This window comes from Tachypleus tridentatus, chromosome 8 (genome assembly GCF_004210375.1).
Source record: "Tachypleus tridentatus isolate NWPU-2018 chromosome 8, ASM421037v1, whole genome shotgun sequence".
In the NCBI taxonomy this organism is placed as follows: domain Eukaryota; kingdom Metazoa; phylum Arthropoda; class Merostomata; order Xiphosura; family Limulidae; genus Tachypleus; species Tachypleus tridentatus.
In genome coordinates, this window is record NC_134832.1 from 19,410,572 (window position 1) to 19,437,583 (window position 27,012).

At 31.6% G+C, this 27,012-nt stretch overlaps 1 protein-coding gene across 8 annotated transcripts in view; it reads right to left on the reverse strand.

Annotated features, from left to right (window-relative positions):
* Nucleotides 1–9,520: 9,520 nt before the first annotated feature.
* Nucleotides 9,521–27,012, reverse strand: part of Ate1 (arginyltransferase 1) — a 62,051-nt gene continuing 44,559 nt past the window's right edge. For 5 of the 8 annotated variants that reach the window (XM_076517862.1, XM_076517867.1, XM_076517864.1 and 2 more), the window contains 3 exons: nucleotides 25,789–25,888; nucleotides 19,594–19,714; nucleotides 9,521–16,047 (listed from right to left, as the gene is read on the reverse strand). In XM_076517862.1, the coding sequence (XP_076373977.1) occupies nucleotides 15,872–16,047; nucleotides 19,594–19,714; nucleotides 25,789–25,888 (397 nt within the window). In that variant the 3' untranslated portion in view covers nucleotides 9,521–15,871. The remainder of the gene's footprint in view (nucleotides 16,048–19,593; nucleotides 19,715–25,788; nucleotides 25,889–27,012) is intronic. The other 3 variants (XM_076517866.1, XM_076517868.1, XM_076517869.1) reach the window with 1 other exon arrangement.

Below are 27,012 nucleotides of genomic sequence, written 5' to 3' on the forward strand. Positions count from 1 at the left end.
AATTAGGTACTACAAGTTGGGAGTAAGTAAATTAAATAAACTTACCTCTTGAAGTTAGCATTCCAGCCCTCATTATAAATTATAAAAACAACAGAAAAATTACAAAAACATACAAGTCGAAAACAATTATCAGAAATATAACTACAAAAATATAATCCCAAAGATGAAAATAAAACCTTTTGAATTTAATTACAACGAATAGCTTAATACATGTGGCTTTACATTAATATAAAAATATGCGCTTTACACAAAGATGTAAAATTATAAAACAACAATTAAAATAATATAAAAATAAAAAATATGACTACAAAAAGGAAAAATTACAAAAATATAATCGCAACATACAATAGAAAAAATAATGAAAAAAAGAAAATATGAAAAACAATATAATTTAAAAATTACACCTATTATAGGGGCAGTCTAAAAAATAAGGTTAATCATATCACCTAAAAGGTTGCATATCGGCGAAACATCTATGCGCCAACGATGATAAAAGCCCCTCGGACACAATACCTGATAGTCGGCTTAAAGGTGGAGTAATGAAAGCCTGGAAGGAACTATCAACATGGCGCATCGCAACTCGGACCCAAAAAACGTCCCACGGAAGAGGAGGGTGGTGTTTCTCTATCCTGTGAGTCCGTCGAAAAGTCACGTGACATGTCGTGACAACGTCTGATCGCCGCGGATCGGGAGGATCAAAATACATTGGTTTACTCAACGAGCAAGTTGGCTACAAGGATGATTCTCCCAAGACAGACAGTGGATAGTGGTAGACAGAAAGAGGAAAAGACACATGGGATACCCAGACCTCCCTTGTGGGGTGGCTTAATTAAAGATAACCGAAACATCGCCTCAGGCTTACCACTCCACAGGAATGTGTAAACATGATGCTCGACAGCTTGTGCACTGCAGTTGTTCAGAAGAAGAATAGTCTCAAGATACCATACCGAGGGGAGTATCCTCCTTTTCACCACCTTTGCCCTGCTGAACAAGTCAGCAGGGATGTAACGATAGCTTCAAACTGCTAAACTGACACGTTGCACCACCTCCTCCCAGACAGCCTCAGGACTCTCAAGGAAGTGAATCTCAAAACATTTAACCAGAGAGAAAGTCCATGCCAATCCAAACAGGTTGTCTGCAGATAAGGCCCATTTACCCAATCACTGAGAGTGCTTATTAACAATTGCCAGTGCTGAGCCCAAAGATGTTTGGTTGACCAAAAAGAGGTTTTCATCATCTGCATGGCTGACATACTTGATTGACACCCTTCCTGGCAACTGAAGGCCATGCACTGAAACCGAGTGGTACAAATAAAAGAGCATGCAATATATGACTAACGAATAGAGAGATGGTGATATTGGCCTCCTTGAGGAACACCCTGAAAGATGTTAAAGGGCGTCATCAAGTATCCATTTACTAAGAGTCTGCTCGAAGAAGACGTATAAAAGGTTCACACACACACTGCACAAAAACTGGAGGAAAACCATATCTCTTCAGAACATACCACAAAAATTTGTGGTGAACTAAATCAAAGGTGTCATTCTGGTTGAGTGGCTCAAAAATTGCAGGGATGTTCTTGTCCGTGATGTAGTGGAAGAGGTCACATAGAAGCACCAAGTTTTGTTGGATACTTCTATCCTGCACACCACACGTCTGAGTACTATAGTCCAGATGAGGCATAACAGCATTCAAGCAGACACACAGGACTTTAGATACAGTCTTCATGTTTACATTCAGGAGTGATATGGGATGCCATGAAGAAAGATCTTCAGACTGGATGAGATCCTTACAGGTTAGAGTAATTAACCCATCCAGTGTACCTGGAGACATGGACCCACATGTCAAACATCTGTTAAAGAGTCCAACAAAGAGGGGTCCAAGAACATACGACACGCGGTAATAGAATTCCACTGGGAGGCCATCTGGTCCCAGATACCTTCCAAGTGATATAGGCCAAATATCCATCCAATGTTCACCCAGAGTAATAGATTTCACTGGTTTTTCAAATTGTGAAGGATCGAGAGTTGGCAAGAACTGTGTAACATCTCACCAAACGCTCTCGTCCATGGGTGAAGCCGAATATAATTAACTATAATAGTTGAAGCACGTGTTGAGGATGTCAGTAATGTCTGAGGACACCCAACCATCATCCCGTGAAAGACTAGAGATGTGCTTATGTTTAGACATTTCTTGTGTCTTGCACAATGGAACTCAAGTAGCATTTCTGGGATCGAGTAATTCCATCAGGCTGGAAATGCTTGCTGCTCAGAACAATTTAGTATATTCCATGTTGATGTCCTTTTTTGAGCCAATCAATGTCTGAAAGTATCCATAGATCCATCAGTGTGCCCCTAAGCAAGGCTGCCAAAATATCCTGCTTGCCTCACAGGGAGAGATGGCGGATCCATGAATGTCTCATACCAGTCTGCCTCAACAAGGAGTCACAGACTTCCTTGAAACCCACCAATCAGGTCTCATTAATGCTGTCAATTGAAAAGAGGCTCCAGACAAAGGCGATCAATTTGTCCCCACCTCATCCCCAGCAAGTAGGAAGACATTGAGTCTCCAATCTCCTGGACCCCTAAAAACAGAGGTAAAATCGTGAAATATGGTTAGAAAGGCCCAATAGTCGGACATGTGAAACGAAACATCACCAACCCGATAGACTACAGTTCTGACTAGGCTCTGCTTCAGGTCAGCTGTTACATAGGAATGCCCTGACTGGTCCAAGTGGTCACAAAGGCAGTTCCGTAAAGTGTACGCCAGGCATCACGGAAGTTAAAGTCTGGCAACACTGATCACAGAAGTTGTGTATTCTGATCACTAGAAAAAGGGTATTCTCAAGTCTTATCGAGGTGGGGATCCAGCATACAATTGAAGTCGTCGCCAAGGATGATATCAGTCTGCATTATCAAAAACGTGTCCAAGGAGGAAAAAAAAACATTCTCAATTCCTTCCCGTGAACAAATGCATAGAGCTTAACAAGCCGAATCTTACGACCCTGAGTGATGACATCAACGTATACAACCCGCCCTTCAGCATCACTATGTGATGCGAGGATGTTTCCATTGAAGTTGAGGTTGAGAAGAATTCCCACGCCTCGTGCATGTGTTGAACCAAACGACCAAAAAGCTTTATGAGGAAAGTGATTTATGAAGGAAAAATGATCCCTCCTTGAGGCAAAATGGGTCTCCTGCAGAAAAATGGCATCAACCCTAAAGTGACTGAAGAGGGAGAACATGTAGTACTGCTTAGCAAGACTATGCATACCTGGATATTAAGTTAAACAGGAAAAACCATCAACCTTTCGGGAGGGGCAGTTCATCTCCACTGTTATTTAAGTTGCATGTCTGGCAGTGAATGGTCGTGGACCCTCTTCAGACTACCTGGCTCATTACATTTATCATTTTGTTGGTCATCCAGATGGATAACCACTGTAGAACTCTACTCTCTCCATACCACCTCCATACTTAATAAGAATGCCCAAGCTCCCTCAGAAGCCCCAACTTTCTCTAGGTTAGACTGGCGAGTCTGAACCCTCTGAGAGGCCCTGACCTCCCCTAAACTGGATAAAGGGGCTTGAGCCCCTCAAAGGCCCTGACCTCCTCCAGATCAAAGGGATCTGAGGCTTCTCGCAGACTCTTGTCCCCTCGCAAATCATTACATAGGCCCAAGCTCTCTCTACTGCCGGTACCGAGAACTGGACGTTTCATTGCTCTCTGAAAGCAGTCTTCTTTGTGGTCTTGCTTGCATATGACGATACACGTTTCGGACGCAGTGATGTCACGTGGTCGCCATTACATACTGGACACTTAACAGTACAATCATTGCCCAAATGCCCAAACACAAAACACTTTGGGCATTTTAGGGTCTCACACTGGCCCGACATATGTCCACCGAGCCCACAGCTATCTGGACTGTCTAAACTGCACTAAGTGAGAACACTTTAACTCTAGAGAGACTGAACATGTAAAGGCAATCGTCAATTTGTGAATCCTATAGTTTCGTAGCCTTTAGTACAAACTGTCACTTTTCCTTCCTGTTTTATTAGCTTAGTTGAAATACGGAGAAATCTAAGCCAGATAAAATGAAAATATAAATTATAATGTAATTAAAAATATTAATTTTCAGTGATGACGAGAAAACCCACTTGTAGAGAAAAATATATATGTAAAAACGGCTGGTTTGGTTTGAGAATGCTCCCCGCTAGTACAGCGGTATGTCTCCAGATTTACAACGCTAAAATCAGGGGTTCGATTCCCCTCGGTGGGCTGAGCAGATAGCCCTATGTGGCTTGATATAAAAAAACACACAAACACACACACTGGTTTGAGAAAAATTTTTATGTCATCGTCGAAAAAAATTTTCTCAACCCAAACCAGCTGTTTTTACATATATAAAATATTAATTTTGTTAGAATATATTTATATTAACTGATTTAAGTATTTTTTTTTCTTTAATTGTTTGTTTTGGAATTTCGCACAAAGCTACTCGCGGGCTATCTGTGCTAGCCGTCCCTAATTTAGCAGTGTAAGACTAGAGGGAAGGCAGCTAGTCATCACCACCCACCGCTAATTCTTAGGCTACTCTTTTACCAACGAATAGTGGGATTGACCGTCACATTATACACCCCCACGGCTGGGAGGGGGAGCATGTTTAGCGCGACGCGGGCGCGAACCCGCGACCCTCGGATTACGAGTCGCACGCCTTACGCGCTCGGCCATGCCAGGCCTTTTTTCTTTAATATGCAACAAGTGCTTGAAGAAAGTTTAAAAATGGTTGTTGGTAGTGAAAGGGTTAAAATTAATTTTTTTTAAATTTTCTTTGAACTGGCATTTTTTTCATGAACCGGTACCAAGTCGCGGGCCCCCCCCAGTGGCTCAGCGGTATGTCTGCGGACTTACAATGCTAAAAAGCGGGTTTCGATACCTGTGTTAGGAAGATAGCCCATTGTGTAGCTTTGTGCTTAATTCAAAACAACAACAACAACCAAGTCGCGGACCACACTTTAGGAAACACTTATGTAGGGGATCATATTTTACAGTGCGAGTTAACAGACTATAATAGTGTGTGTTTGTTTGTTTTTTAATTTCTCGCAAAGCTACACGAGAGCAATGGGACAACTTCTGCTCTCAACTGAACGAACAAACCGACCCTAGTAAGTTCTGGCTACACTTTAAAAGATTCACAAATGAACCCACGACAAAGAAAATACCCAACACTAGAACATAACAACATCTCAGCACAAACCAACAAAGAAAAAGGAGAAGCCTTCAAACATCAATTACAAAACATATTTAAAACACACAATGACTCGGACATGAACAACTATTACTACAATAAAATAAACAACCACGTAACAAATAAGAAAGAATTATATAAACCACATTTTCCAGTCAACATTATAAACAGCAACACTAATAATACATATGACTACAATGCCCAACAACTCTCCAAAAAATCAAACTAAATGAACTTGAAGAAGCAATCAAAAATTCAAAAAACAAAGCACCGGGAAATGATGGAATACAAACAATTCTTCTCAAAAAAGGCACTCCAAAATTATTTGACCACCTATTAGCCATAATTAATTTATCTCTATACTCTGGATACATCCCAGTTTCTTGGAAGTAAGCTGATATTTTAATGTTCCACAAAGAAGGAAAACCAACCAATAAACCAAACAGTTATCGACCGATCAGCCTGGCCAGCTGTGTAGGCAAAATTCTTGAAAGAATAATAAGCAATAGACTCTCCACATTTTTGAAGATTAATTCAAAATTACCAGAAGAACAAAACGGATTTAGAAAATATAGACAAACAACAGATCATTTAATTAGATTAACTGAAACAATAATAAACAGCTTTAATAGAAAAGAATGCACTGTAGCCTGCTTCCTCGATATCGAGAAAGCATTCGACACTGTATGGCACAATGGTCTTCCGTTCCGTATGTATGAAATGGGACTACCGCGTGGAATTATTCGCTGGTTATCTAACTTTTTTTTGGAAAATAGAAAATATAGAATAAACGTAGAGGGAACTTTCTCAGAAGTCTTCATTCCAAAACTAACGTCCTTCAAGGAGGGGTGGTTAGTCCTATTCTCTTCATCATGTATGTAAATAATATGCCACTCGAAGACCCTAACCATGGATACGCGTCACAGTTCGCTGATGATGTAGCAATTTGGAAAATTTACCGGGCACCAGAAATAGCAGCCACTAACTTACAACCACAACTAAACAGATTATGTGAATACTGCCAAAAATATAGAATTAAAACAAACACAGCGAAGACACAATTAGTAATATTTTCACAATCAACGAAACATAAAAAAGTTCAACCCCAGATCTACATGAACGGAGAGCTTCTCCAAACTGCTACATCTGCTATATATGAAGAAAAACCTAAACACCTCTCCCCGTTAAACTGTACATCAGATCTTTAAGATAAAATCAAATTTAATATAATAATAATAAAATAGTGCTAAAATAAAACAGGCCACCTACGTTGTAGACTTATTAAAAAAACTAAATAAATAAATAAAATATGAAAGAACAACATAAAAGGACATTGCCCTGAAAAGGACCAGATTTAGAGTTATGCTATTCAGCCATTTTGTATTTATTCTAAATGTATTAATCAGGCCATTCCAACTAAGTAATGGAAGGAGGAAGAGGTCTAGTGTACCTGACCCTCCTAGGTATACAAATATATATACCCAAACCACTAGTGAAAGAGAGAGAGGGCTATCTGTGCTAGCTATCCCTAATTTAGTAGTGTGAGACTAGAGGGAAGGCAGCTAGTCATAATCACCCAACTCTTGGATTACTATTTTACCAACGAATAGGGGGATTGACCGTAACATTATAACGTCCCTACAGCTGAAAGGGTGAGCCTGTCTGGTGTGACGGTGACTGGAACCCGTGACCCTCAGATTACAAGTTGAACAAACAAAAAACATTTCATTTGCACATCAGAATGTATCATGTTCATTACATTAGAAACATATCTTAATTGTTTGCAATAGCAACATTAATCATAATCCAAATTCTCCACATTTTATTTCTTTAAAATCACTAAGAAAAATTTCAGCTTCAAACTTTGTGAATACTTAAATTATTTAACACATGATTATTTCATGAGTTGAAAAAAACAATCAACTTTTTAAGGCAGTGCTGCATTAATTTATAATGAATTTTAGTTTTCTTTTGATATTATTTTTAAACCCTTATATTTAAAACAATTCATTTTTCTGATCATTGCCAGTTTATTACTATGTAGTTAACATTGTCTATTGGAACAATTTCCAAGTTTTCTTTACCACTGTACCATTTTTAAAGCACTAACGTTCTTCTGCATGATAAAATTTTTAGTTTTCATTATGCTCAAGCAGAGGCATTTAAAAGATTCAGGGCTCAAGCCATTTGGTGTTTTATATGATTTCAATCATGGTTTTCTATTGATTTTTCAAGACACTTTCACACAGTATCAGGGCACCAGTTTTGTGTAATAGCTAGTATATAAATATTGGTAGAGCACAGAGGCTATTACACAAAACCTGGGCAGAAAGTGTTATTTCCAAATTGCTTATGCCTAAAGTAAATGGAAAAGACCTATTTTTCCCTTCAAACTTTGCTTTTGTGACCTGGGTAATGAAGACAACACATTTCATTACACTATGTAATAAAATGTTTACTTTTTCTTCTTCCTGGGCAGAAAGTGTTATTTCTCAATTGCTTATGTCTAAAGTAAATTGAAAAGACCTATTTTTCCCTTTAAATTTTGCTTTTGTGACCTGGATAATGAAATTTTCAAATTTATCCATTTTCCAGAACATGCTGAGTAGCCGATAGAGAATTTTCTTGAAGTTACAAGAATTTTCCATAGTGATACATATACAGGGGCTCACCACTTCAGTTTAGTTCTAGCTGCTTAAACGAAGAGACAGACCTATCTTATTTTATCACAGATAACATCAAGAAGCTGCAAGCATTCTCCAAACGTATTCTGCTGTGTATGTGGCCAATTTATCAAGACAAGAGCAAAAAAGTACTTTGTGACATCTGTTAAAATGTGAGAAGTCTACAAGGCATATTTTGGCATGCCTGTCAGGGATCAGGACAAACCCTAGGCAATTTGTTTTACCTGCGAGCACTGAAAAAAAACTCTAGAAGGTAAGAAGGGCAATTTTTCCTTGCTTGAATAGTAAGATTTTATATTATATAAATTTTAGACATTTTAAAATTTAAATATCTTTCTTTTTTAATTTCTAATAGTATAGAAAAAATATCACATATAAAATATTTTGCATAAACCTCTTGCACATTAGTTGTGAATTAAATAAATTTATTCTTCATAATAACAATTTTATTTTGCTCTTTTGCAGGATGGTACAGAGGGGAAAAAGAGATCCATGAAGTTTGCTTTTTCATGAACCCACTGACCACTCAAGTAAGTGCTACTTCTGCATGGTGGACCCTTACAAACATCAGGCTGGCAAGAATGCATCTGCTATCCTGTATTTGTACCTTCCATCATCCATCACCCCAGTGCCACACTACCCTGAGCTCCCTGTACTCACTCTGCCAGAGAAAAAGCAGCCATCCTCAGAAGAGAAGGTAGATGTTGAAGATCCAGATTACAACTTCAGAGATGCAGCTGGTGAGAGAAACCAATATCACCCAAACCAAAGAGACCTCAATGACTTGATGAGAGATCAAGGAACATATAACAAAAACATTATGGGAGATTATATTTGGGGCCTGATATGTGAAAGTGATTTACATTACAGTCACAAATCTTGAAAAACTACTCACTTCTAAATATTTTTGTATAACTTTAGTATAAATACATGCAAATCTTGATTCATGTTGTTTTATTCAGATCTTATATAAATGAAAAATGTACATTTTTACACAGAAAATAGGTTAATTCCTAAATTTCATTATCCAGGTCACAAAAGCAAAGTTTGAAGGGAACAATGGCCATTTTTTGTATCTTTACAATATAAGCAATTAATAAATAACACATACTATCCAGGAACAAAATTTGTGTTACATACTATTATTTATGTTCATTCACCTTCATCATGTTTTTCATTTTAATTGTATATTTGTATCAAAAAGCCACCTCTGGTTTAAAAAAAAAATATTTGCCAAAAATATATTATGGTAAAGTTTTTTAGTGCAGTAATTTGTTTTGTTCAGGGATTTTGCCACTAATTAATGTACAGTTACTGTTTAAAGATACGTTAGTTAAGTATGATATATATATGTGTGTATGTATGAACTGTCAACAACTGCACAATGAATTTAACCAACTGATCCTTATAGTTTGCTTACCTTCACAAATGCATTTTTCTTTTAATTAAAGCTTTTCATAAGTTATGTGAATAATACTGTTCCAGTGTTCCTCTGTATTAAGCCACAAATGTATTTTCATAATTTTCTAAACATGTTCAATACAGTTTAAAACATTTGTTAAATAATGAGATGAATTAAACAATAAAACAATGTATTTTCAGTTTAATAATATTTATTTCATAATTAGTAATAACTACTATTGATCATTATTACATTTTTACAACAAAGTTACAAATGGCCTAAAGTGACAATGTTGTTCTTCAGATTTATCACAATTTCTCCATTTTGAATATTAAGCCTGATGACGACAACAACAAAAAACAGATGCTTCAATAAATGTTATCATAAACAATAGGCTTATTTGTTTTTGGTGTTTCACCAACTATCAGCATTTAAACTTGTGATTTTAAAAAGAGAAATTATTTTCTCTAATTACCTTACCATAAACGTACGCAAATAATCTTCGTGAAAGTTACATTTCTCTTACAAATATTATACTACAAGTTAACATTTACACAATATTTAATTTGTTTGCATACACATTCAACTTTCTTTGCTATGGTCTAAAGTTCTTTTTTGAACACTGAAACTTCAGTGAAAAACAAAGATTTTAATATGAAAAGCAAAAGGCTCATTACATACAATTGATGTTAATACTATAGTACAGACTTGATTATGGAAACCTTAATAGTAGTAAGACAGTAATGAAATTCCAATTTCTTATTACCATTTACATTTTCTCACACATTATGTCTCTCATTGCATTTTTATATATTACTATATGGTAATAATGCAAATTACCATGCACCGGCATTTGAAGTGATAAAGAAAAATGAACAAAAATGCAAAACACAGTCATAAAAAGAAACTTAGTAATTAATTTGATTGACAACCTCAAATTTGAAGAGTAAACAACCACCTTCTTTAGAGAAAAACTAAATATTTTGACCAACATTTTGGCTTGCTTATTTAGTGTATAGTTTATTTCAAGTGTTATCTTTTATCTATACTTCTACTTGTACACATGATAATCCTCTTCAATTTCACCTTTTTAATAAAATAATTCTGAAATTTTCTTATATTGTTTGAAATATATATAGTCTGTACTAAAGAACAGTAATAATATTCTTATTTACAGCATTTTTTACTCAGTATTACTGCACTTAATTCCCATCAGATTTATTTAATTAAATAAATGTATTAGCTGGGTAATATGTACTCTTAATAACATGTTTCAGGTACTTCTGTGCTAAAAGCATTTCTTGCCTCTAGGTTATGTTAATTCACCTTTCCTCATTTTCCTCTTGAAATGTACTTAAAACATCTGAAGGCATTTTTAATTACACTATGATATCCATGTTTGAATTGTTACTATGGTATCACATAACACTGCTAGAGTGGATATCACTTTTACAATTACTTCTTAAGAATTCTGAGGTCTTTAAACCTCAAATGCCCAAGTGTATCATTTTCAATCATTAAATGATTTATTTTATTGTATTGCAAATAAAATTATTGGATGAAACTTCATATAGACTTTCAGCTCTTAAAATAATTTAACGTGATTTTTTATGTTTTTCAACATTCTCTCACAACATTCATATAATATTTTCATGTAATAAAACTATTGTATCTGTTTCCTTTTGATGAATACAGCATGCAGTTTCATTGTTTATGATACTGATATAAAATAAAAACTTTACTACATCAAAATTATAAGCAAAACAAATTTTAAAACTTGTGTCAAAATGTTCAATTTTATATATTTAATAACTTATAAAACTGTTTAAGATCATTTATACAGGGTGGTACAAAAGTAGTGCCCTATAGAGGTTTTGAATAAGAATAAAATAAATTATCTAGTTTTTGTTTGTTAAAGTAAATGTTCAGAATATTAGCCATTAATGTTGAACTTATTAAATTGAAGCTAATGACTAGTAATTAATTTAGTTTAATAAACAAAAAAGTATTTTCTTTATTCAAAACAACCATAGGATAGGGCATCATATTTGCACAAGTCTGTATATTTTTCAACATTTATTTGGCTATTTTCTCTGACATGTAAGCAGTTACTTAGGATAAGTCCCAATGCAAAGAAGGCTTAATAAAGTAGCCTCACAAGCAAAAAAAAAAAACTGATTTTGTGTTGTACAAATGACTTAACTATGCCTACATTTACTTATTTCTACACACACACACACACACACAACCTTTCTATCATACTGCAACATCATAATTCAAATGAAACTTAAAATAAAACAAGCTTTTTACAAGCTTGAAGAAAAATGATAACTATAATTGTTGCAGACAAATATATTTTTTCTAGCAACATATCACCAAACTAAGTTTTACTCCATTGTTCTAATCACTATTCAAATTTCTACTGTATTAAAGTACTAATAAAACTGAAATAAACAGAAAAAGAGATTCATATCTGTTTATATCGTCTGCAGCTTCCCATACTGAGATACAGAAAATTATATTGCACCATGACAACCTAGGTCAAGAAACAGTGAACGTTTTAAACAATAAAATAAAAGTTACAAGAGTTATATTAGACTTATTTTGTTTAAACCTTTTTTTTAAATTTTATCCTAGAGAAACAGTTCCATACTATGTTCATAAGAAATTCCCAAATGTTAATATTTTCATTTCAGGAGAATGCTAAGATCAATCCAAAATCAGTTTAAATATTTTCCTACAAAAATTTAACTAATATTTGAACTCTAAAGTTGTTTTCTTAAAATGAGTAAGAACAATTTAGTTTATTTGATATAATTTTTTTCAGTTATATTATGCAATCTTGCCCCAGAGCTACAAGTAACCAGATGACACATCCTGTAGTTAGATAAATGGCTAAATGTGTCTCAGAAGAGAAGGAAAGAAAATAATAAAACTGCTGAGACTAACACAGTTTTCAGGTTATTAATAGAAGTTAAATCAATTTAAGAATCTCAAGTTAGATCATACCAATAATTATTTTTTTCTTTAAATGGAAAAAAACAACAACCCTTTTCTTAAGAGTATAAACAGAGGAAAATTGGAAACTTTGTCATATTTTATGTAATGCTACTGTTTTTTTGCTTCATCTATAATCATATCAATTAAGTGAAAATAGATTCAGTGTATTTATTAGACATATTCTTGTTCAATCACACTGCTGGTGGTCTGATTGGAACAACATAGAATGAGTCTGTAAGGAATGAATGGTGTTTAACTTGTGAGTAGCCATACACTGCAGTCTGCTTGTACCTGTTTAGCATTGCAGATGATGAAACTGTTGATCCTACTAGGAATGACCCACTACCATGTGGAAATTTCAAATAATAAAAATACAAAATATTTAATCAAACATACTGAAAGGTTTAAAGTATTTGGAACAACTACTGAAATGCCATACATTGCTAGAAATGACCTTATTTCAGAAGATCACACTGACAGCGTGTACAATTCTTGATTAAGTAACTAACGAAAGAAAAACCAACAGAAATATTCCTCTGTTTATGCTACTTCATTCCAGCAAACTCCAAACTTTTGCAAGTATCTTTGAAGTTAAAGTATAAGATAAAGAATGACTGGTTTTATAGATTTTTTTGTAGTGTCAGATGTAAAAAGAAAAGTTGGTTTAATTGTCATTCCTTGAGAAAGCTGGTATTACTTCTTTCTATACAGAGAGGGTCACTTTGACTGACCTTGCAACCACCAAATAACCATGAAAGTACACACTCTATAATTTGCAATGTACTAAATGCATCTTAACAAAATTAGTGAACATTACAAATCTTTTGTACACAAAAAATCTGTTTTTTATTAAATATATTCATTGAAAATTTGTCTATGAAAATATGAAGTCAGAGTGTAACTTATTTATTGATTTGACCAATGTTGTAACCATTACAAAAAAAATCTAATTGTCCCCCTTTTCTTTCTAGAGTCATTGCATGCTGTAACAAATGATTACAGTTATCCTAAACAGCTTATGGTAACTAACAGTTTACATCTATTTTTATTGTTTCATTGATCCATTGTCAGTTAATAAACCCGTAATACAAGTTACATATCACATGGCAGATGTATAGTTCAAGTCATAGTATTCAATGATATAATCTACAAACAACATGCAAAGTATATCCTGTGAAGAAATTTCTCATTATGTAACTTAATATACTAAATGTAGATTTTTGTACTTTATTTTTACAACAACAATTATAAAATTACGTAAAAAAACAATAAATTTGGTATTTGCACTTGGTCTCTTATTTTATGCTGATAAAACTTTAGCCTACTTTTCTGTAATGATATATTTATTTAAACTATGAACTTAAAAACACAATATAGTAACAACTTAAAAGAAAACAATGTCCTGTAACTTATCACAGTTTAATTAGCTTTCTAATTAACAGATAATTGTCTTAAAATACTTCCTTTAGCTGTTTAATTTGAATTTGATAAAATAATCTTTGAAATTGTGAATAACTAATAACCTCAACTGAATACAAGGTAAAATATTAGATATTCAGTAAACTCTGTCTTTCTATTAATAGCAACCACCAGAGAGAATTTTTGGCAATTTGAAAAAGAAAGGATGTGATAGGATGATGTGACCTGTTTAACATACCAATAAAGAAAGAAAACTGAATGCTTAAAAATTAGGCTAAGCCTCACTAATATCCACACTATAATCAGTAACAATATTAAGTTCAAGGAATGGAGGAAAAAATAAAAAATGGGCAATTTAGTGTTAACAAAGTTATATTACATACACAAAGGGAGATAGATAAACTTATTTAACTATTTCCTTTTAAAATAAGAAACTTATTAAAATCACAGTGGTATTAAATTTTGATTTATTAACTACATTTTGATTCCAAGTTTATTAGTAGACAATGATAACAAAGTAACTTACATTTTCAATGAATTATGTATGTATGTTAAAAAGAAAAGTGATAATTTTTGCCTACCCATATTGAGAAAATTAAGATGTCAGTAAGTAACTCCTGATGAATGAGCCAATCCTGATACATACAGGAGCCAAAACCTTTCGATATTTAGTTGATAGTTTTGTGACAGTAAAAATAAAAATTGAAAGTTTTGATCCACCAGAAAACACATTGATGCCCTCTTTGACCATTATGAAGTTTATTCTCCAAAAGAACACAACTTCTTTCAGACGGGATGGTAACGCTCATTGGCAAATTGGGAAAGGTTTTCAATGATTGCAGGGATGTAACATTATCATGGATGTAGAAAACTCTGATTGACTTAAAGTACAAATAAGACAAACTTGGCTGATCTACTTCTCACACAGATAATTAAAAAAATGGAAAATACAGAAGAATCAGCAAATGATAGAAAGTAGATTTTTTTTAATGCAAAGAGTGTGCCATTAAATGATTGCAATTTGACAAAAATCATGGTTAATCATTAGGAAGTTTATGTGAAATTCATTTTGCATACAAGAGATGAAATTCACAGAATTAAAAAAGAACTGCTACAGAATGTTCTGATACAGATATATTGCAGAATTGTTTTTCTGAACTTCAATTGTCTTATGTGGTATAAACATGAATAATCGTAAATGACATTAGTATTGGTGACTCATTAGAAGTTTCTCTGCAGGGTGTAAATTGTTTTTGCAACATTTCAATACACAAAACAATCAGAAGCTGTAACGTTTAATTTTAATTCAATGTAATGAATAACATCCTTATATCCCAATATATGGTATTTCAGTACAATTTATTGTACCATTGAGTTTCACATAGACTCCTAAAATCGTTTTTTAGTTGTTTTGAATTATTAATATATCTAACACATAGAAATCACATTTTTCTTCATCAGAAATAGTAAATTGTGTTCACTTATTATTTCTCTCATGTTAACTCTTAAAATTCCATAGTTCCTCATTTTTGGACCATATAGAACCTTAAACATTCAAGTACAGAAGTGGCATTCTAGCATGGATGTTATATTGTACAAAAAATGCTACTATGACTATTTTACATTACACTTTAAGTTTCACCATCCAACTAACTAGTGTATCACAGCTCCTTAAAACATTTTAAAAAGTCAACACCTCCTATTATAACTCTCAAAATGTTCAAGTATGAAATAAATCTTTGTAGAAGAAAGGTACCTTCAACATGCCAAATGTTACTAGAGTACATCACTTCGAACTGATGTCTTTATTTCATAAAGTACTTCTGATAACTCAAACAAGTGATACCATACTAAACATAACAGCAAGAATTAGCAGTAATAAAGGCAAATGTAAAGTTTGTTATAATATGGTTGCAACTACCTTAGCAAGTGTAAATTAAGCATATTTTGAAATTTCAAAAACCCAGTTGTGTTTACTTGATATATTGATTCATAAGTTTCTTCTATAATTTCTCAAGGCTGTCTATGACCAGAAGTTCTAAAATATATCATAAATAGACAAAATACATTAAAGCTTAATCCCTATTCTCTCTCTCTCTCTGTATATATATATATATATTCAACCTTAATCTCTGTATAAGAGAATATTAGAGTAACATTTTTTCCCAACTAATTTTGCATACTGGTGGACTTCATCATCATCTGCTGTAACTCGGATACGTCGATAGAAAGAATATGGCATGATTTTGAATTTGTAAAGTACTAAAATTTCTTCATAGTTTACCACACCATCATTGTCTTCTAGGAAGAAAATAAAAAACAAAAAATACTGTATTCATTTCGTATAAAGAGAATAAAGAAGCAAAAGCTAACATTTTACTATGCACCACAAGAAATAAAAAAATCAACTATAAATTTAAGACAAGTTAGATAACTGGAAACAATAACCTCTCTTTTGAAGTTAAAATATTTGTATTTTAGAATGCTAACACAAATATTTATCAATATTTCAGAACTTTGCACTGTATCAACAGACTTAAAAAGTAAGAAAGTAAAGAATGTATTCATTTATTGGAGAATTTAGATTCTTTTTGCACCATCAATAATATAAGATTACTGTAGCAACTTATAAGAGCTTATATCTAAGTACTGTTTAACATAAATCTAAAATTACTGAATATTCTTTAATAACTCCATGAATTTATAAAACACTGTAAAACAGAATATTTATGTAAAACAACGACAAACTACATGTCACATCAATGAGTTTAACAGCTTAATAAAACTATTTAAACAACTGCTACCTTAAAGGAACAAGAACAGCTCCTAAACACATATACTGCAGCTAAAATCAGTAAATTTGCTATAGTTTTTTTTTTCTATTTAACTATAACAGCTTTTCTTGAAAGAAACAAAAAACTTTAAAGTTTGAAAATGCAATAAGCAAAAATTATTATGCCCACCACCTGGAAAAGATTAGAACACCAACCACTCAGTTTCCCCTATTATCTTTTGGATGTAACTAAAAACGTAGTTATATCATTCTCTTTGTAAATGAGAGAGTAAAGAAAACATCATCATTGTTTTCTGGATAAAGCACAGCACATTTAAGTTTATTATAATCTAAAGGAAGTGAAAAGAATCAATCATCAATCACAGAAGATGCAAGAAAATAATTACACTGCTATGTTTTGGAGAATGAGACAAAAGCATACCACTGTAACCTGCATGGAAAGAAGAAAAATATTGTCTTACATCTGAATTACAAAATGTAATCATATGTAACTCTATGCTTCCTAAGGAAAGTAAAAAAACACTGTTGAATCACTGTAGTTTCCTGTAATGTATCATAAAAAACAGTTAAATTTGTTTTTCCTGAGTAACAGAGGTAGAAAGAACTGGTTAAAGCTGACAGCAGCACTTGACAAACACAATAAACATTTTTCCACTACCATTAATATTAATATTTAAACCCCATTAAAATACAGGGTGCCTCAAAGATCCATACTCATAGACAGAATTCACCATTAGTCTTTAATTGTTCAAATTGTATGCCATTAGCTCACATATACACTTTCTTGTGAACTACATACTCACCCATCATATACATGTTTTCATTTATCTCAAAAATAAACAAATATTAATTATATATAACAGAACAGAATAGCCATGAGTATGGGCTTTTGAGACACGTTGTAGAGTAATTTAATGGTTAAAAAATCAAAACAATGTTTTTAACCCTATAATTACAAGCACTTGTGTACTGCTTATTGTCATGAGATTTGTATTTGTTACATTCAAAAGTTCAGTAAGTAATCTCACTGTCAATGTATACCAAAGAAATTTCTATTAAAATTTACATTATTTTTCAGTGTTTTACTTCTTGAAACTCTTTAACAAATGCTATACCCACTTTTTATACATACAGTTGCAATTTCTCAGATAGTTATACTTGGTTTAGCTAAATGTTTGTAACTAAGAGAAATACCACATTTTGAAATACTATTTCCCAAGTTATTTTTAAATTGTCATGAACATTTCCATAAATATTTGTTAAATGCTTTAGCATTATTTTTCACCTATAAGATATCTTAGTTAAATAGTAAATTAAATTATTTAAATTTCAGTTTTACTTTAAGTTAATTATGTTTTGAAATGCATATTAGAAAGTTTAATATTTTTCAAAAAATATAAGCCAAACTGCCTTGCTTTATTAGGCTTAGCATAGTAGGCAAATGTCCCAATGTTCTGACAATTACTGAAGTATCCCTGCTGAGGAAACATAAAGAATGCTTGTTGATGTGTATCACAAGTAAAGATGATAAAGGAGAGGAAAGGAAAATAAATTCTTAAAATTAAACATTTTCTGAAACAGTAAAATCTTACAATTAAGAATATAATCTAAGTAAGAAGGTCTTCAAGATTATTCAACAAAAAATTTCAAAAGTATATATAAATTTTTTCTATTTGTAATTTTAAACATTTCACTGCACATGTTGACAATAATACTTGAAATATTTAGAGACTGAGCGCAAATAACTACGATACAAAAATAACAATTCCTTAAAACAATTTAGTTTCTTTTGTACAAAATACTTCTACAACCTTACCAATTGTTGTGAAGGTATATTAAGAAAACTCAAAGTTATTGTAAGTATTACTGAACTCTATATCATTCTCCATATAAAAAGGAGCCGAGTGGGTACACATAGACCCATAACCCTACGGTTAAAAGATTTAACAACTTAAGCCTCTTGAAATTAAGAGATCTGCAAAATTGATTATAAACTTTCAGATACATTTTTTTAGCATTTAGAACTTCTTTCAGCAATTAAAAACAGATAATTTCATGTTTGTATAATATAAATGATTCTTATTTCTACATTTCTTAATCCTATTATACTTCAGAGTCTTATCATATTATTACAATCTATGCCATAACTTCTGGACATTCTTTCGATTTCTAATAACTGTGCACCTCAACAATAGCCAAACAGCATATTTTCCACTGTAAATGGCTCCATTATAAAGATTTTATATGCAAAGTACACCACTCAATCTTGCTTTCTATAACTCATTTGGTGTATAAGGACAGTGGTCCCCCAACAACTATTTCAATAACTGATCACACAGAAATCTATAACTGCTATATTTAGCAACTTGACCAGTATATGGAACATCATGAATACCTGTTTCACTCTCCACTTCAGGTATGCAGTGTATGAATGTACATGTCATGGAAGCAACATATGTACACAAGTTGGGTCAATTTATAGCAGAAATCCATCTTGATTATATGTATTGCATACTTTTATTTGGAGCATGTGGATAGCTTTGCCAATAGCTTCTGCATTAATGATTTTTACTTCTTACAAGATACCAAATTTTACTCATCAAGGATGAAGCATGGTTTGTTGCAGGTCTCTTTCTTGATGGTCCTGATTCCCTAAGTTGATTTATATTTCTTTGTGTTCCAATGCCATCAGGTAGAAGTGATATTTCCCTAATGAAAATCTTTATGATCTGAATGAATAAAAATTTTTTATTGGAAAGGTCTTAACATACCTGAAAAGTGATTAATTTACATTACATTACCTGTAAAAAACCAAACAGTCAAAATGTAGTTCTGATACATTTCAGCCCACAAAAACTTTATATCTGCTGCAATTGTCGCATAAATTTATGATTTGCGAATTAAATTTATTTTAACATAATGTATTCAATGTCTGTACAACTAATCTCACTTGATTTGTACAGTTATCACTAAAAAATTAAACTTGACATATTTTTTCTTTTAACATAAACTTATTTCCATCTTAAATTTATTTAAAACAAGATCTGAATTACCTTTAGTCCCATCTTCTTCAAATCTGGAATATTTACTGACATCTAGCTTTGGAGTACATTTTTCAATTGGATGCCAAGTGTAAGTTTCAGGGCAAAGCAAAAAGGAAGGATAATAGTTACCCTGAAAAATAAAGTAGCCTAAAAATCAACTTTTTTCTTTTTTTTTTTCTGATAACAAAGCAGATTTTTGTTTTAAACAACTTGTAATCTGAAAGTATTTGTTTGACCTTATTGGTGGAAATAAAAGTGTTCATTAGTTATCTATTTCTTTCTATAGTGTACAACAAATTGTATAACATGGACATAATTAGTAGCTCACAGTAATAGACAATGACTTCAAAGTATTACAATTTTATGCAAAATTCATTTTAAATAGGTATTTAGCTCTGATAGTGGATTGAGTTAAATCACTTTCACTGATTAAAGTGACATGATCCTCAAAAATGAAAAATGTTCCTAAGTTTTTTCTACAAACAAAAAGAATAAACAATTGGCTTGTCAAACACTATACATATATATTGATCCCAGTTACTATCCAGTCAGGGTCCTTAGACACACACACATAACAGCTATGGATTCCAATGAGCCTTTTGATGAATCCAAGATAGCATTCTGTAGCATCCAAATGATGGACACGAGTTACAAATAACTTGCTATGTGAGGGCAGGTACTTTAAAACATAATTTACTACGAAAATGATGTATTTAATTGAAGTCTTACTTTTCATTTCACCTCCTTCAATAATTCAGTACTTAAGGAGGTGAACAGAAAGAACAAGGCATTAAATAAAACATACACCCATGTATATTATCCAAAAAACTAGTATACATACAAAAGCAGCTGGACAATACATAGAGTATGATGTTGTGCCAAAGAAAAATAGATGGAACCCTTAACTCTAATTGCAAAATACAGATAGTCAGCCCTTCCTAAACAAACAAACAAAAAAAAGCAAAAAGACTTTTTTGTTGTTAATAATCCAAGGCTTGAAATCAGCATTCTCTAGCTGGAAAAACACTGGTTGGTTCTATCATTTAGCCAGTAACTATCAAGGACAACAAATGCTTTTATTTCAGATGATATTCTAGGTATGATAAGAAATATTTAGAATAATTGTGAGATATCACACACATTGTTCTTGTCCATCATATTAGGAAACATAATTATTATCATAAGCACACATATAAAATGTGATTGTATTTAAAAAAATAGGAAATAAAACATTCTATATTCTGTGAGATGTTACATACCATACTATGCAAAAAATTGCTAAAACAGCCAGAAAGTAAATTTCAGGCTATTTTCAAATAATAATGGAAGGTAAACCCCAGGTAAAACATCAAAATTTCATTAATTTTCATATATAGAACAGCAGAAACTCAGTGGAATTGATTTGCTTTAATAACAACAATCTTCCATGCATTGTTACAATATATTTAACCCTTTTGTTATGGGCTTGGTATAGTATACACAAGTTTGTCTACATATTGGCACATGTTACTTGCACTATAACTTTTAATACAGCTTGTGTATCTTCACAAAATCTGGTAGACTTTTAGTAAAGATTATAAATATTTTGTATACAAAAAGTCAGATTTTTATAAAATATTTTTTATAATGGATTTGTTTGTGAAATTAGAGTCTATTTTGTTCCTACTCTGTGCAAAAAGTAATTTCATGTTGTAATTAAAAAACTGTTCTTCATCCCAACAATCTCAAATATCATTTACATAATCTCTAAAACCTCCTAAATACATTTCAAATGTTTGTTTTCAGTAAGACTTCATATTTTATGTTATTTTCTATACTCTATGTGAAGTCTGTCACTTGACTAACTTTGTAACCATTATAAAAAATTAGGAAATAAATATAAATTATACCTTTTCATGCCAGAACGATTACATATTATAACATGAAAACATAAATAATTAGTTTAAGTAGCTTAAGTCACATAATGCTATACATACACATTTTAATATACTGATCTCCTACTCATGCTGAGCTAACATTACAAAACTGGCACTGACATGGTTCACATGCACTTATCTCATGTATCCAGTATTATAAAACTTATCTTTAGTCTTCCCAATCATGGTTGTGTTTTAGTGGACTAGTATTTTGAAATACACATTTCAGTTATTATGCATTTCATATTTATATAAACACACACACACTGCATATATAGATTATTACTATTTAGAAATAAATCATTACACTTATTTTTCTTAAAATATATAAAAATAAAACAAACAACTTTCTCTTCTCGCAAGTTCTTCCTACTCAAGTTGCTGCTGAATATTGGATGTATTTTAAAATTTTGCACGTGGAGGATATCAAACAAAATTTTTTAGGTTTTACGTGTACAGTTGAATAACCAAAAAATCATAAATAACTATATTGATACCACAGAATTCCACTACAATTTATTTGGCTTAGTAACTAAGATGTATTCAGACTTAAAAAAATATAAACCTTTGAACAGACAAAAGACATAACCTAACTCCTTGAAATCCTGAATTGAAAGAACGTGGTAGCCTTTTCATGGATTAAAATGGCTGAGAAAACCACTCTGGGGACATTCTAAGCTGTAGATTGGTTATTCACATGCCATAAATTGAAGTTAGTATATATAAGAGACTGATTTCAAAATGGAAAGAAGTAAGTAGAGCCACCATGTTTCATTCAGTACACAAGGAATATCTCAGCAAATTAAAAGATATTAGGTTCTTATTTTATATTCTAGTTTGATGATATTTGTAATTTGAGTTCCTAATTTGTATGATGCACACTTGGTATTCTGACACTGACTCACTAAAATCTATATTTAGATGTGTACTTTTAATATTTACTTTTAAATTAAAAAATTAATTCATATATAATATTAAAGTTTGAATTATGACCTACAATTTGATTCCAAACTTAATGACATAAATTTATAAAATAGTAGTTCAATAAAATTTTGAATGCAAGTCAACAAATGCAATGGCATTGCCTTTGACCCATGACTTCATTGCAAAAGGATTAATCAATTGTTCTTTGGGATTTTACTCCAAATGTCTCTAATACACTCCCATAAAGCTTCTTTAGAAGTTACTTGTGATTTGTCAAGTTTCTGATCTTTCAAATCCCAGATCTGCTCAATTGGTTTGAAGTTAGGATTCTGTAATTAAGATTTGAGATCACATTTGAACAGATCTTGTTGTGTGCATTCTAAAAATATATAGTTTTAAATATTTTTCTATTATCCAATCAAAGATATAACAAATTCATGGGGTGCCACTTTTATTTGTCCACCTTGTGTCATGACATTTCACAAATTGTTCAGCTATGACTTCTTTTTGTGATATTTTTAATTTTATTAAAATGGTTGAAAAACTGTACATGTGAGGGATAACCAGTTTCTCCAACACATGTTGTAGAACATTCTGTAAATTGTATTTAGTATATGATGTTTGCTCAGGATTTTGACTCCTGTGTGCTCTGTTGGATCATGTTGAGTGTTGGCAGCTACAGTATTGTACAAAAGCATTATGACAAGAGAATATACTGTCATTCATTCCATTTTATGGGGCAACTTCTTCCCTGCCATTAAAAATGTAAATATCAACACTATAGTAACACTTCCCTGTTCTGTTGACAACTGAATGAGCTACAGCGAGATTAAAATAATAATACTTATCATTCTTTAGATTTTCCATATATTTGTACCTAGGGCATGTCATAAGGGTTCTGCTTGAATGAACATACTGACAAAAATTTAAAGTCTGAAATAACTGCCAGGGTACCCCATGTTGTGTCTTAACTATACAGAAAGAAGCTAGCATATGGTACCAGTATATGCTAGAAGTAATCAATTTAATAGCACTCCACAAGTAAATCTTGATAAACAGTGCTTAACAGTATATATTAAGTTTATTTGTCATGCCATGACCCAAAAAAGTATGGAGAACTGTCAGTAGAGCAGAGAGTCTGAATATAAAAATTTTATGTGACTGGTTGGACTCTCTGACAAATTGCTGCAGACTTAAAATGGTTCCCAAATACTGTCAAGTACACTCTTTATTGTGACACCAAGAAAAGTAAATTTGAAAATATGAAAGGAAGAAGCAAAACACTTAAACTAACTGATACTGATGTTAAGTATCTTTGTTTATGCAACCTTTGGGACACTAATGTCAAGTACGAGACAAACAATCATGTACCAAATGGTAGAAAAGTGTCCAGATATACAGTACCAAGAAAATTCAACGAGAATGGAATATTTGGTCATTCAGCAGTTTAAAAAATATTTACTTCAATACTCAAATATTGCCAAGAAACTGAAATTTACTAAAAAGTACAGAAACTGGACTGTTGATGATTGGAAAGTGTTATGGACAGAGGAGTCTGAGTTTGAAATATCTCGTTCAAAGCAGAGTTTGTACATCTGGTGGAAGAAAGGTGAAAGATGCTTGCCTCAATGCATAACACCTATCATGAAGCATAAGAGAGGCAGTGAGATGGCTTGGGGTATTTTTCTGCTGAGATGGCAGGAGATATTTGCAAAATAGATAGAATAATGGACCAGTGCAAGTACCATAAGAACACTAAGTGATCTGCATATTATTGGTAAGGAATTTTACTATCAAGAAGAAAACAACCACAAGTATTCATTCAACCTATGCAGAAATTACTTAGCTAAAATTAGAATTTAAGATTATATCCTATTAGATCTTGTCAACTACATTCTAAAAACATATAGTTTTACATATTTTTCTGCTATCTAAAGATATAACATATTAATATATTGAAAGGGGATCATTTTTTATTTTTATCTACCTTCTGTATTTACTTAAAATTTTAGCCAACTGTGAAACCTTTTACTAAGGGAAAAAACATACAATTATGAATCATAACAACTTTGACTGATGTTTTTAAAACTAAAATACTGTAAAGATATACAGATTAATTTTGGACTATCAATTCAGACTCATGATTTTCCAACTACTCATTCTTATATAAAATTATTTCTGTTGTTTAATTAAATTTAAATATTTTTTTACTTTACTCACTGAAAATAGGATAAATGTATGAGACTATTTATCAGTAGTAATGTATTATTAAAAACTAATTTCATAATTTTATTACTTATCATACATATACAAATATTTTAATTTCCTTGCATCCACTGAATCTGACAGTATGTGAAAAATGTGTTAGAAAATGTTCTTCCAAATATTAAATTTATACACAGGTATAGTACTACAGACCAGAAAAATATTTACAAGTATACTTTACATATACAAGATATTTTGAAAAAGAAAAATCTACCACTATTAATATTTATACAACAAATGAAGTAAAAAATTTGTTCTTCATTATTAATTCAGACATAGACAGAAAGAAACTGTCAAATTAATCTTTATTTCAGTTGCTAAACTTAACATAGACAGGAGAGGTAATAGCTTAACCTGAAGACGACCTAAGAAAATCAAAATGTTATTTTGTACTTTATTTTAATAAAAGTTTTAATACCCATACAAGCTGTCTTGAGATACACTGTTACTTCAAATGAATTACTCATCATCACGAGGTAACAGGTTATTTAAATAGAGGAAGAATAAGACATTTAACATAAGAAAATCATAGTGATATCATGTAGGACTAAAAAATTCAAGAATACTGAAGAATATCTCACCTATCTAAATAATTTATAATAAAATTGAAACAAAAGTTGGTATTATTCACCATAATTCTAGGTGGAGCAGCTGTCAGATATTTCAGCTGATAATTGTAGAATTATTAGTAAAAGAATGACTTATGGTCTCAATGACACTAGTAACTGTTTTACTGAATATACAAATATTTTAAAATAATGATTTGACACAAAATAAAACAACAATAAAATTTCAATTATATAAAGTAGATATCTATATTTAATTTATATATAGATATAAAGTACCTTGAGATGATATAACATAAATTATCAATCACTATCTTGTCAAAACTTGATATCTTTGATACTTTAATTATACAATCTATGAACTTGTATTTAACACAATAAAGAAAAAACAAAGATAAAATTTGTAAAAACCTTTAATAAATAATTTTATTTGTTAATTAACTGGAAAAATAACATGACTAATTATCAGTTTTAACTCAATATGTTAATGAATGATAGAAAAAACAAAATGTAACCTGAAAATTTGAACACACCTTGTATTTCATCTTTGGGCATGAATGAATGTAAAAGCCCATATAATAATAGCATATGCTCGGAGCCTCCTGATGTAGTTCTCTGCAGAAAGCTATTTCTCTAAATGGGAAAAAAGATATTCATAAAATAACAGAACTATTTCATAACAGTTATAGTATTTGAGAAAATTACTTCCAATGGATATAGTGCCATTTGATCATTTTAAATCCCAATGCCTACTAGTTTTATCTCTGTTCATTAAAGAAGAAAAAAAAAGAAACAATTTGGTAGCATAATAAACATTCACTTTCAATTAATGAATTCAGAGTATAAATGATGGATTCATTAATGTTTAGTATGTTCCCTAATATTTCTAAGACTAAAACTCAGAGGCATTATCCACATGTCTAAACAAATGTTTTTATTAAGCTAATTAATGAAAACAAAAATCTGCCATTTTATAAATTTATCTGGAGTTTGAAAGTTCTATTTCATAATCCTTTAAACAACTGAAATACTGGATGTTCCAATTTAAAACTTCTTACAAATATCTTTCACTATAATACTATTGTAATGTAACTGATGAAAGAACTAAACTTACGAGTTCATTCTACAATGATTTAATTTTAAGCTTTTTTTCTCCATAATGATAATGCATTTTTGCATGCATAAATCACATATAGGTGATAAATGCAAAACAGAGTGAAACATACCAAACACAAATTAAAAACAGTTACCTCTAAAACTTAATGGATTTACTATTATATATTGATTTTAATAACAGGTTCACCTTAGTTGGATATATATTTAGAAATACAAGTAACTTGTACTGTTAAGTGTGTATTGTGAAATTTCTGCTCATTCCCTAAATTTATAGAAGATTCTCGAGTGTATTAAGCAAAGTAAAATGTGTATACACAAAAAAAAATTGCCAGTAATGCACACAACTGGGAAACTACAAATATTTAACCAGGAATGGTTATAGACTTCAAACATTATGAACCATTTAACTTCAGAGAATTAATAATATTTCTACAAGTACTTTAGATATTCTTGTTGTTGAAAAACTTGTGTACTCAGTGAAGCAGCCAGCTAGCTAGCCATTAATCTGTACCAATATCAAATCGAAATTCATTTGATTATCGTTGATAATGTATTAAGTTCCAGACCAGATAGAAGACTCAGTATTGTTTTAAGGTTGTAAAACTTTTGTATAAAAATCATTATTTGTAATAGCCATTATT